This window comes from Carassius auratus, chromosome 46, assembly GCF_003368295.1.
Source record: "Carassius auratus strain Wakin chromosome 46, ASM336829v1, whole genome shotgun sequence".
In the NCBI taxonomy this organism is placed as follows: Eukaryota; Metazoa; Chordata; class Actinopteri; order Cypriniformes; family Cyprinidae; genus Carassius; species Carassius auratus.
This window is the reverse complement of record NC_039288.1, coordinates 5,535,791-5,549,191: the sequence shown is the minus strand read 5'-3', so window position 1 is coordinate 5,549,191 and position 13,401 is coordinate 5,535,791. Positions and strand designations below refer to the sequence as shown.

The 13,401-nt window shown below is 36.3% G+C and overlaps 1 protein-coding gene across 1 annotated transcript in view; it reads right to left on the bottom strand.

Moving 5' to 3' along the window:
• Positions 1-4,421: 4,421 nt before the first annotated feature.
• LOC113063946 (potassium/sodium hyperpolarization-activated cyclic nucleotide-gated channel 1-like) overlaps positions 4,422-13,401 on the bottom strand; it is a 79,664-nt gene continuing 70,684 nt past the window's right edge. The window contains 1 exon segment of the mRNA XM_026234417.1: positions 4,422-6,444. Coding sequence (XP_026090202.1) covers positions 5,420-6,444 — 1,025 coding nt within the window. The 3' untranslated portion in view covers positions 4,422-5,419.

Sequence of the window (13,401 nt, the reverse complement as noted above, 5' to 3'; positions counted from 1 at the left end):
TATATATATATATATATATATATATATATATATATTATATATATTATACATACAGTGTGGTGTGTGTGTATATAAATATTATATATATATATATATATATATATATATATTGTGTATATATATATATATTGTTTATTGAAATGTTTTAGACAGATGTTGGATTTATTTATTTTTGCATAAAAAAACTGGACGTTAATGAAAGGCAAGATTATTTTCTGAACTTTAACATCTTAAAAATTGTATTCTTAAATTTTTAATTGTTTTTAATATTTAAGGGTAAATTAGGGTAAGGGTATTATGAAATCCTGATTAATAATCTAGTTTTGCCTCATTTAATCAAAACCCTGAAGAGGATTATATATATTAAGAGATGCAAATGTTTCATTCTATCTCAGATTTATTAGGCATGCAGAAGTCTAATAATCCCTGTTTTGAGGATTGTGAATTATGTATCCAAAGTGTGTGTAAAGTGTCCTGTTAATCAGCACCAACCATGAGAGGGTTCTGTCTCAATGCATGAATACTTCATGACTGATAACGCCTCCGAGGGGAATGAATGGAAATCCTGACCATCCCAAAGAAATGATTTTTATTTCACCACAAGAGTCACTGACATGTCTTCTCTGTTCCTTCTCCAAATTTTATATTCCGTTCTCTCCCACGATCACTGTGTCACACACTATCTTTTAAATCTCTGTACTTATACAGCACAGAAAGCAAGATGACCTTAACAATAAGAAAATGTTAAATAGTTCATCTATATTTCTAATTCTGGACACAACAGGAAGTGAAGGGGATTTTTTAAGTTGGTTTCTAGGCCCTTCTTCCACCTGTTTCCTCCTTGCATGTGTTTTGGGTCCTACATTATACAATTATTCAGTTTTCTCCAAACAGACTAAATGATTTTGGACTTTTCTACTGTCACCTAAAATTGACAGTCATTATATGTGGATTAATCATGTCTGGATTCAGCTTTTGGACACACAATGGAGGGTTCTTGAACAAGGGACAAAAGGATTTGGTTAGATCAATCTTTCCTTTTACCTGTGAAGAGCTTGGCTTTACAGACTGGACTATTTTGTGTTCACAGTGAATGGATTTTCTTTCAGTGTTGTTGTTTAGTTGTTTGTGTAAACCAGCAAAAATTGGATTGATTTAGTGAATGATTTTAATATCTTAATATGTGTTATCAGAAGTGTTTCCAAAGCACTGCAGTGTGGTTCTGAGTGACTTTGGATGCTGCTAGGGGTTCTGTGTGTTTGCAAGGCTGTTGAAGATCAAGATACTGATGGTTTTATTCTTTTTTTCTTTATTGGCATTGATGGTTCAACAGTATGAAGAAACTTTAACATGCAACCCTTCCATTAGACAAAAGGTTATTTAAAATGTTCTTCAGATTATTAAAATGGTCTTCAAATTCTAAAAAAAAAAAATGGCTTGTTTTTAAGAACTGTTCATTGAAAGGTTCTTTGGGGCACATTTGTATGTGATGTTGCTGTGGAAATTCTTTTTTGTAAACGTTATATGTGAGAGTGTATGTCTAGATTGGCATCATAATAATGGCGCAACTGTTTGTAACCACGCCTGAGATTTTAGCAAGAATATTTACCATTTTTCATGAGCCAATATTAAAATCTGAACTCATACATAACTGCAAAATGTAATTGCACACCTCAGTCATGTCTGTATATTGTAATAATCTATAATAAAATAACGCAAGCAAAGTTGAAGATTAAATGGCAACTATCACAAAATCACACTGAAGCTTGGTGGTAAATGGCAATAGTTCTTTTTATTTTTTCTCTATTTTTAAAGGTTATTATTTACAAAGAAACAATAAAAACCAAAAAATAATGAAAATTGAAATAATTTTTTGACAAACACCGTTTGTCTGCATATAGGTGTAAGAAAGTATACATGTACCTTTCTTTATTCAGGATCAAGTAACTAATTGTTCATGTATATTTATTGAATGATTTTCCCCCATTATTTTTTTATTTTTTTTTTTATTTTTTAAACCAAGCATTGGTGTACATGAACAAGCATAATGAAAAAAATATATAGCTGAGATAAAGAAGAGCTTGAGGCCTGTTCTAGAACCTTCCTTCATTTTGCATCACGTCATTGAACATATTCAAACAGAATGATTTCACCTGAATCGTGGAGGCTGCAAACCAACCGTTTTGGTTTTTCCCTTTATTTTAACATCACTCCTCCTTTTCCTTTTGCATTGTTCGTTTCCCATCACATAAACACATATGATAAAAACAAACAACATACAAAGATATGTGCTGGTTTTCTTAAATGCCTCCTCAGAAAGTGACAGCATTCTCTTTTTTAGTGTATTGTTGAATGAATGCCTCTCCTTCCCAATCCCGAATTCTAACAGTGTTTAAAGCTGAGAGGAAAAAGCACATTAATACGGGAAGCGTTCCCCTCCGAAGGCAAGTACAGTTTCAAAAAATAGCAGATACCCAGAATACCGCTGACCGTCCTATCTGTACACTAGTCTCTATACACCATGGCATAGCAGGAGTTAAGCGCTTTTTGTTGCATTTGAACACAAAGGTCGTCCCGTTGGCCAGGGGCAGAGGATGTGATTCTGGATGATGCAGCAACCCCTTTAGTTAACCAGCTAATGCATGGGTTTCTGCATCTAAGTTCTCTATTTCTTTAAACAGAAAGTGCAATTCACAAAGAAAGTTTGTTTGAAATGTTTCACTTTGGCCGGTTTCATTCCACACAACATCAAAGCCAACACCAGTGGCTAAAAAGCTAACTTCCACACACATTTAACCAATGATCTGTCGTGATTCCAGCTGATACTGATTTGTTCGCGAATAGATATACTTGGTATTTTCACTAGTATGTCAATCGCACGCGCCGAGCAAATGTCATCCTTTTGCTCCGATATGTTTGGCCATTCCCATTGCTTTTTGTTCTTGTCGGAAAACACTGAACATAGACGTATACACTTGTTTACATACACGTGTGCGCGAATGAGTCACACTCATAAAATGAACAGGATGAAACATGGCTATAGTTTAGGCACAAATACTTAAGAATGTCCTTTTCATGAAAATGCATTGTTTCTGATATGCACAGAGAACGTCTAAGCAGACAATGAACAAAAAAACATAATCTCACGATACATTTAAACATCAACGTTTTTTAAATAGTTTCTCTTTTAAGTAGCCTATTTGTGACAATGCATGCGTTTATGGTCGCTGTATGGGATTTGCACTGGTACAGTACTGACACGTGTTTTTTTTAATGTTTTTTTTTATACTGTTATCTTTTAAACATTGTGCAAGGGGGCTTGGAGACTTTGCACAGGTCAGATGAGTTTTTGCATTGTTCAACCGACTTTCAGTAGCAATATTGAATGAATAAATTAAAAATAGATGGGGTCACAGCTGCTGGTTACCCCTAGTTAAATCTGTTTTACCTCCAATATAGATAACTGACATGCTAAGTCTAAAGCCCCAAACTGGATGAATCAACATACGGGAGAGATAAAAACCTTAATGCAAAGCAGCTTCTGGTTTTCTTTCTTTTAACGTCTATATTTCCTCATCTGTTCTTTGTCGGATTCACATAGTTTCTCTTGAAAACATACATAATGGTTCTGCAGGCCATTTCCATAATTGTGTTGTGTCAGCTGTGCCTGCAGGTCACAGATATTTATGTTTCATAACTTAGACCTAAAGGTTGACGTGTTTTTGTAAAACTAGCACAGCAAATAAATACATGAATGTCAAGTTTGAATGTTTTTCAAAGTCTTTAAATGCAAAAAAATATGGAAAAAGCATAACCAGAACATCTACTTCCATGTAATAGTATGACGTTGGATTAGTGTGTACATCTGTTAATACTGATCAATGAGAAAAACATTATTAACATGAAACTATTATAAAACAAAGCATTTATCGATGTATGCAGGCAGCCTATAACACTTCCTTGTGTTACATCAGCGCAGGAAATGATCAACTAAATCATCCGATTCCCATTACAAACATAACATAAAATGATGATGATTAAACATAAATGATGATGTAACATTGGCTAAATGCATTAAGCTCTACTGATGATGATGATGATGAAGATGCATACCCCCCTCCCCCCCCACTGCAGTGGTTTCGTGCCACTGTAATCACTCATATACCTTTATATTTGACCAGCATGTTATTTTTAAATACTTATATTGTTTTTAGTATACCTACTGTGTTATGCTACTATTTGCATTAAGGTTTTCTTATCTCTAATGAATGTTTCTGATGTTTGTTGTCACATATTACCATTTGTGTGTGCATGTATGTATGTATGTATGTATATGTGTGTGTGTGTATATATATATATATATATATATATATATATATATATATATATATAATATATATATATATATATATACACACACAAACACACACATATTCAGTATAGGCATTACCCAGGCGGCTGACAGAGATAAGACATTGCCATGTTTGAGAAATGCACCACACATTACTTTTGTAAATACTAGTTCTACAAAACTATTTACAACACACATATAGGTAATCTTTATATCACAGTCTATTGCATAATGGTGATAATCTTTAGTTTTATAAATATTGTACAGTAAATGTACAGTCTTTAAGTGACATTTCATAATGTCCGCCTTGTCCTTAAATCAGATATAGAAAATAAAACCATCCAATTTGACCACGCATCCTTTGTAAAAATTAAAAGAAAAAAGAATACATTCCCTTTAATGCACAAATGCTGTCTTGAAACGCAACGGAATTACTGCACAACACAAAGTATTGCAGAGATCGAAACTGCACCTTGATTTGATGCTCTGAGCATTTTCTGATATTATTCTTTTTTTTTTCCAGCCGCTAAAAGTTTTAGGTGTGCTTTTTAAACATTTCAGTATTTCCCAGGTTCGATTTGCACAAACATTTTCCACAGTGATGCCAAAAGCTGCTGAATGCTGGACTTGTTTTGTCATCTCGTTGAGAACAAAGATGGTAAATAAATAACATTCAGAAGCATTCCAGTAACAAAAACAATAACAAACAAAAAAATCCAGACTGTAAGGAAAATATCAACAGGAATGAACATCTTCAGACACATTATAGTCACATATGTTAGAGAGGAAGACTTGTGTTTATACTAGAATTGTTGTTTTCTCATGTGGTCAATACCAAATATTCTAGTTGGATTTGCTCATATATATTTGTACAATATACATTCTTAAGTTGAAGGGGAAATGTGTCTAAAATATAGTATAAGGAAATTCTGTTCAGGATAGCTATGAGGTTATTTTTTTCTCAGAGGAAGTTGGAGGAAAGTCTTTTCCCCATTCTTTAGTCTCTCCGTAAAAATCAATCAAAATATCTTTTAAAAAAATGAACATGAAAAAAAACATAAAACAGGATCATAAATTTGATGCGAACCGCATCTTGTCTTGTTCCGTCTCTGCACTGGTTAAGACTGCCGACTCTCTCCTGGAGCCTGTGGAATCCCTGTGCTGAGCACTAGAGGGCGCCGTGCGCACCGGTGGTAATGCGCCCGATGACATCTGCCGGAAAAGGGCAACCCTCTGTGGAACGTTGGAGCGGATGCCGCTTTGCAGGACAGAGCCCGGGGCCTGGACGCCTGCCACGGATCCAATGGGTGACTGAATGGAAGCGAGTGATTCGCCCGATGTGGGATGTGCCCGGGCAGCAAATGAGGTCTCGTGGGGCAGTGATGGCTGCGAGGCAGAGAGGTGGCGTATGTCCTTGCTCAGGTTGCCTGACTGGAGCACCTGTGCGCTCTTGTGGACATCGCTCCTCTGAGGAGACGCCACTTTTGATTGCTGCGGCTGTTGTTGTTGTTGTGGCGGTTGTTGAGGTATGGAGGCAGGTGAGGGCTGCTGGGATAAGGGTTGCTGTACAAGGGACAGTTGGGAGGCCGTCGGTGATCCGTACTGGAATGTTCGGCTGGCTATAGGGGTTTGCACTGGGGGACTGCAAATGGATGTGGTGAACGAACAAGGAGACATTATTGCCCCTGTTTGCTGCTGCAAGGGCGTAGGGGGATTTGCAGAAGAGGTGCTCAAGTTGCCGTGAGAAACGCTTGGTGCCGAAAACGTGACGCCCTGTGAGGGCGGCATGCGGCCTGACGGGGTTATAGTAGCGGAGGTGCTGTAACTTAGTGGGGCGGCCTGCTGCTGTAATTGGTTGTTCCCAAGAATGGCAGTTGCTGTACTGAACGGTGGCTGGGCGGGAGAGTTAATGATGGAGTTTCCAGACATCGGCGTGGAGTTCATCCCCGTGACCGACTGCTTCCGATCCACCATCATCACCATCTCTCGGTCCTGCCGGATGATCTGCTTCAGCAGCTCGTTCTCCTGAGTGTTGAAGACGCCAGCGTTCAGATCCTTCTGGAATTTTTGGAGCAGGAGTGAGTTCTTCTTCCCTGTTTGGAGGTGAAACCGAAAGAGAGTCAGTTTTTAGTCGGGCTGAGTGGGTAACATTTAGACTAGGGGTGCTCTGACTCAGTCCTGGAGGGCCGGTGTCCTGCAGAGTTTAGCTCCAATCCTAATTAAACACACCTGAATCAGCCAATCAAGGCCTTTCTAGGCACACTAGAAACTTCCAGGCAGGTGTGTTGAGCTAAACTCTGCAGGACACCGGCCCCCCAGGACCAAGTTTGGAAACCCATAGTCTAGACCAAATGGGACAACAAAGGGTGTTGAACAGTGAGAGGAGAAGCACAAAGGTATCACAAATGTAGAAAGGGGAGGCTAGTCACCCATAAATAGAGATTTTGAAGTAGGAATGATTTTGGATTCAACATCTGGAGGTGCTTACCTCATATGGTTATGCACTCAATCTCAATCTCACATTTGTTTTTCACTGTTGCTAGAGCCAATACACACATTTTGGAGTCTAAAACATCACAATCTCAGAGAACGCCACAGATAAATTACGAGTTTCATTACCCTGCTGAAAAACAAGTGTCAAGCCTTTGCTGGTTTTAGAGGGGTTTTGAGCACTTGATAAGACTCTGAGACCACAACCAGCTAAACTTAGCTGTCGACAAGCTTGGCCAGGCTAGGAGACGAGATAGATTGGGTATGTCTAAGCTGTTTGTTTTCCAGCGGGGAATCTATCTACTTTAAGAGAACAAACAAAATGTTTTATTGCACTACACTGAGTAATAGTAGGCCTTTACTCTGAGAAATAAAAATGATCGTCATCAGCTAATGATCCCACAAGCTTTTCCTAGGATATTTTGGGGTATAAACTTAGTTGTAGTTGTTGTATTCATGACTGTTATTGTCTCTTCTCTTAAATATTAGCTTTTTATTGTCCATCTACCCTAAGAGCTAAGTTAAGTTAAGGTTTTGTGTTGGGGGAGGAATGGGAGCGTCACTTTAAAAATAATATTCAAAAAGACTAAATAAATTCAAAAAAAGTTTTAAATTTGTTAAATGTAACAGTAAAATAAAATTGATTTAGCATTGGAAAATGAATAAAGAAAAGCCATTTGCATTTTTGATCAATTTCAATATATAAATATTAAATATAATTTATAATTTGATACATTTAGTAACATTTTAAACGTCAATTTACTTTGTTTTATTATTTTCAAATACCTATTTATTTGCCATTTTGGAAAGTTATTTACATTTTTAATTATACAGAACTACATATAGGTATTATCATTGATCAATACAATTAATAGTCATCTGTTTGATCTGTTTCTTGGGTTACTGTGAAATCAATGCCATATTCTATAAATTGGAAGTTAAAATAAGGAAAATCAACTGATTGATTGACTGATGTTTGTAAACAATTCTAGAGGGTTATTTGGGTTTTCAAATATGAATTCAACTTCACTCCAGTGTGCCAATGGATTTAGATCTGTTTCTTTTCAAGTTTCTTTTCAAGTCACAGTTTTGCTGCTATCATAAATGAGGGATGCATCGATTTTTCCATGAAACTCTACTATTACTGCCCTTTTGTACACAATAGCTGAGCATAGCTTTATTGTTACATAAGATGACTGAGTAGGGCTCTTATGAGCTGAAGGCATAAAGCAATAGGATATCAATCTCTCCGCCATAGCTGTATGACAGAATCATGCATGAGGAAACCTGAGGTTTTTAAAATTCAAGGTGAAAAGGTTTCATGACCCAGCTGCTCTGTGGGACATATAAAGTTTTACAGTCAAACTGTCTGCAGTGTTGAGCGCAGAGCTGTTATATATTTAATCATTAAGAAAGGATTATTACACCATTTTGTGATTAGAGGAAAAAATTATTTTAGTTTGAATTTAAGACTTTATTATTGTGGGACTAGTTTATGACGGCGGGGTTCTAATAGTTTTGCAATGCGTCAAAACAGGTGATAAATATTTAATTACTGCATCATGAATAATATTCATGGGGAAGTCGTGGCCTAATGGTTAGAGGGTTGGACTCCCATTCGAAGGGTTGTGGGTTCTAGTCTCGGGCTGGACGGAGTTGTGGGTGGGGGGAGTGCATGAACAGCTCTCTCTCCACCTTCAATACCACGACTTAGGTGCCCTTGAGCAAGGCACCGAACCCCCAACTGCTCCCCGGGCGCCGCAGCATAAATGGCTGCCCACTGCTCCGGGTGTGTGCTCACAGTGTGTGTGTGTGTGTGTTCACTGCTCTGTGTGTGTGCATTTCGGATGGGTTAAATGCAGAGCACAAATTCTGAGTATGGGTCACCATACTTGGCTGAATGTCACTTCACTTTTTACTTTTTTTATTCTTTAAACTTTGGAAAAGTTCCATGAACAATACCATAGCATTTATTTTTATTTTTTTATTTTATTTTTGGAAAAGCATGCATAAATTGTCACGAATACCTGTCAGGCATTACTGAAATAGTAGCATATTTTAGAAATCATAGTTTTAATATATATATATATATATATATATATATATATATATATATATATATATATATATATATATATATATATATATATATATATATATATATATATATATATATATATATATATATATATATATATATATGTGTATGTATAATATATATAATTTTTTTTTTTTTTTTTTTTTTTACTTAATTTGCAATGCTTCAGTCATGGAATTATAGTTACTCCCTCAATAAATATGGTAATATGTCGACATTTTCAGTACTTTTTTTTTGCTTTCGTTCAAAGTTTGTAACATTGTGTCATTTTCTATAAATAATGTTTTTTTTTTTTGTTTTTTTTTTTTTTTGGAGAATGTCTTTAAATCTTTATTGAATAGTTCAAATCCCTATAGAAAAAAAATTATGGCGAAAAGACTTGATAAACCAAGATGGCTTAAAAGTAGACGGGCACATACAGTAAGATTTAATGTGATATGGAAATAATACTTTTGTTGTATAAACATAAACTACATAGCCAAAAGTATGTGGACATTAGCCATCATCGCCAGATGGATGACAGTTTAAATTAAAATAAGAACAACATGATCTGCTATTAGGAACATAATGTGGTAAAGCATGAAAGTAAACTGTCAGGATGAAGGAATTTCAACACTGTCTCCTAATAGCTTACTGTAATACGTGCATTTTATTTAAGACCATTCCCACGGGGGGAAGCGATCAATAACCAATAACACAGAGTTCCAGCACCAAGTAATTTGTTATTAGCTGAGGGAGAAAATGTGAGATATCATATCACTTAAGAAAGAAAGAGGCTCTTGAGGATGAACAAGTCTGGTCTGGACAGGAACGGTTATTCAGGGGACAGGAATAACGTATACATAATCGCGGTAAGAACAAAAGCCTTCCTGGAGACGTCTCCGAGGTTTTACAGTCCTGTCATAACCTTGCATATCCAAATATACACTATTTCCTTACACAAATATAGTGACTGATTGCACATTATGTTTACAACCCACCCTGAAAGAAAGCGCCTTTGTGCGTTTGTTCTCGGAAGGCAAAGGCCGTGATGTGTAATCTACCGGCAGCCGCAGTGAAATGAATCCAGATGAACATTGAAGAGACTACGGTCTACTTCTTAATTAAGACTCACTGTACATCTATAAACTTACGTGATGTCTGAAAAGAGGTTTGGAGGTATCGTGAATTCTGTGAATGAGGGGTTGATCAGAAACATGTTATTCACAGGACTCGAAAGCGCCAGCGGAGAAGGGGATCTAGACAAGCTCCTTCCAGATCCATCAGTCGTTAAATGGAAAGAATGCAATCTCAAACCAAAGTGATCTAATTAGTAGTCTAAACATGAGCATTTTAAGTATTTTAAGTCTGGGTCTAGACTTGTTTTTGAAACCAGGGCACGAGTATCAAGCTGTTATTAAACTTATCAAAGCAATATTTAATACACATGTACACATTAGCAGTCATTAATACTACTTTTGCCCACTCCTAACAAAAAACAACGACACGATTAGCACTAGCACATATGCTTTTTCTGTATAACCACGGTTCATAAACAACATTCTGATATATTATAAATTAATTTCTATTTGCCTAGCGCATTCTAAACATTTGATAGTAGATCAGCAAACACTGATCTAATCATTTCTAGATTGTAGCATTCATCATGCTGCAGTGTCATAACAGGTCTTCTTCCAAAACCGTCAAAAAGCAAGCCTGGATGAAGCATGATATGTTCTGTTTTCTATCATTTATATCTATGTGATGAGTGTGTTCACACACCGGTATGACTGCAGATAATGAGCTCCGAGACTTTCTATAGACATATATCTTACATCGGAGTGTCAAACATTCCTATTCATTTTTGTGACGTGTCTCAGAAAGAAGCGCTGTTTGATGGCAGACTTTGCTAAAACTCCTTTTTTCTTTCTTTCTCCGTCTCATTGTTTAGAAGAAATAATTGAGTAATGTTTATTTCTTGTAGGGACTTTTGCCAAAAATATCATTTGAGAGTGCCACAACATTTGATTGTGAGCTCTTAAGACTCTTAAAAAAGACATTCTGAACATTGCTTTAGCACTGATTTCACAGTAACCCACCGTCTCTTTCAGAACAAAACCTACGGGGCTTGTACGGAGGAACACGCATCTCCACTGAATATTCTTAGACATTCAGCAGAACCGAACATTCTATCTCACCTCTGAGCTCCACTGAGACACATTAGCCCTCTGCTGCAATCTTCTGGGGTCTGAATGGGGATATTGGGCTTTGTTTCTTTGGATCTGTGAGCCACTTAAGATGCCTAATAACTTGGATTCTGCCTCCATTCTCTAATTAATGAGTGGAACACAGTGAGCCGTGAATGTGGCACACCATTGAGCTCAAACAACCTTTTAAACCTTTTACAACTTTTTAAATAGCTTGATTATAAATGAACTATTTTAAACAGGCTTAGCAAGCTCATTTTAAAGAATCTTTCCCACCACTGTTAAAGATACAGACAAATATTAACATTTTTGTTTTGCAACATCATCATAACAAGGAGCAGCGTTGTTGTCATTATGATTATTTCCTTGCAGTAAACACCTTAAGTGAAGCACATCTTTTGGAGTTTCTAAAACCAATCAAATAGTATGCATGCACTGATTACTTTAAAGACAGTGGCCAAAACATGGCATACAACATGGCCAAACATGACATAAAAATTACTTGCCTTGACTTTAACAATAGCATGCAACCTTGTTTTTACTTACAATGGCCTTTTATTTGTTTGATTTAACCTTGGTTTTGAGGTCCACTGGGTGCACCTTAAGCCTGTGGATCATTTCAGATGTGAGGGGGGAAAATCTGGATCGTCATGAGGAATTTACCTGCTGCCTACTGGTCGGCCAGGACACTCTTGAAAACGAGATGAGCTCATCTCAAGAGGGGCTCCTGGTCAAATAATTTTTAAATAAAGATAGATACATCAATTGTACAACATGTCATTCTGGTTAATGCATGGTAACTTTTGTTTTCTTTTTTTTGTCAAATTCTTTTGCTTAGGACGAGACAAGCACTTGCAGTCCAAAAAACAGTACATGGAGCACCAATCATGTCACGGTCCGTATTTTTCCCTTGTATGAGACAAGACCCCTTGTTTTAGTTGGACTAATGTCAAATCAGAAGTGTTTTGTGAGTGCTGGCAACTTGCAGTGGCAATCTAGTACAAGCCCGTTCTCCACATGAAAGGACAAATGCACGTCTTAGCTTTGTTTAGACTGTTGTGACTGACATTTAAAGGGTAAAAACGTCAATGCCACAAACAGAGCTGGGTGCAGATAGAACCCTAGTTTTGAATTCAGACAGCGTAATGCATACTGTCGTCTTAGGGTTTCATTGAACTGAATTGAATTAGATTTGATTGGACCGATTACATCAATTCTTATCTGTTATTGATTAGTTGTGATGTGCATGTCACAATGGTGTGGGCATATTGATCCAAACCAATCCAATCCAACTTTTAGTGCAAGGCAAGTCTATAGCAGCATGCCAGAATTTAGCAAATAAACACAAAAATAAAAAGAACCAAGGGAAAATGTAAATAAACAAATAAATAAATAGAACCTATAACTATAATCCAAAATTAACTTTTTTTTTTTTTTTTAGTTTTTTTGGATGCAGGCAAGCAGGTGCTTATTTTTTATTTTATTTTTATTTTAATGCAAATGACTGTATAATGGAACTTAAAAAGGGATGTTCTGTGTTATGTTTCTAGCATGCACTCAAGTTGTGAAATTATGCAGGGCTTCATGCTATATTAGTATACGGCATAACCGATTCATATGCTCAAAGGAGAAATATTTACTTTGCGTTTTCAGGTCACATCTTAAATTATCTTCTGGTTTTATCTTATGAACTGTGAAATCAAAAGGTGCAAAGAAAGAAACAAGACACATTTTTATATGGATGTATTATATACTCATATCAACTCTTATTTTTTTTTATTATTTTTTTTAATGCATATTTTGGAACTATGCTTGGATGTGACCGCTGAATTTAAGATGCATTTGTGCTTCACTTCAAATCTGGTCTGTCACAAACTAGTTAAATATTCCTATTGAATAAAAGATTCATGGAAATGTTGGGTGAAAAGTAACAAGGCTCATGCTCTAGATCCTACTGTAAACCATAGTGACAGAGAATTCAATCGACTAGCATAAAAAAGTGGTGACAAGGTCAAAGAACGAACCCATTGAATGGTGCAGAACATAAAACTGATATTCTACGAATATTCAGAATGCATTAACTCACATTTGAATTCCACACAATTCAAATTCATGATGAACGGTGGCCTGTATCTCAACAATGAGACAAAGACTACAATATGCAGCATTACAGAACCCGATGTGTCTTATGACAGCTTGAATAAAATCCCTTTTTTATTTTCCATTCTTCCTTTGAAACTGGTTGAAAGAGAAATCCTTCTTTTCAGGCTTTCTAT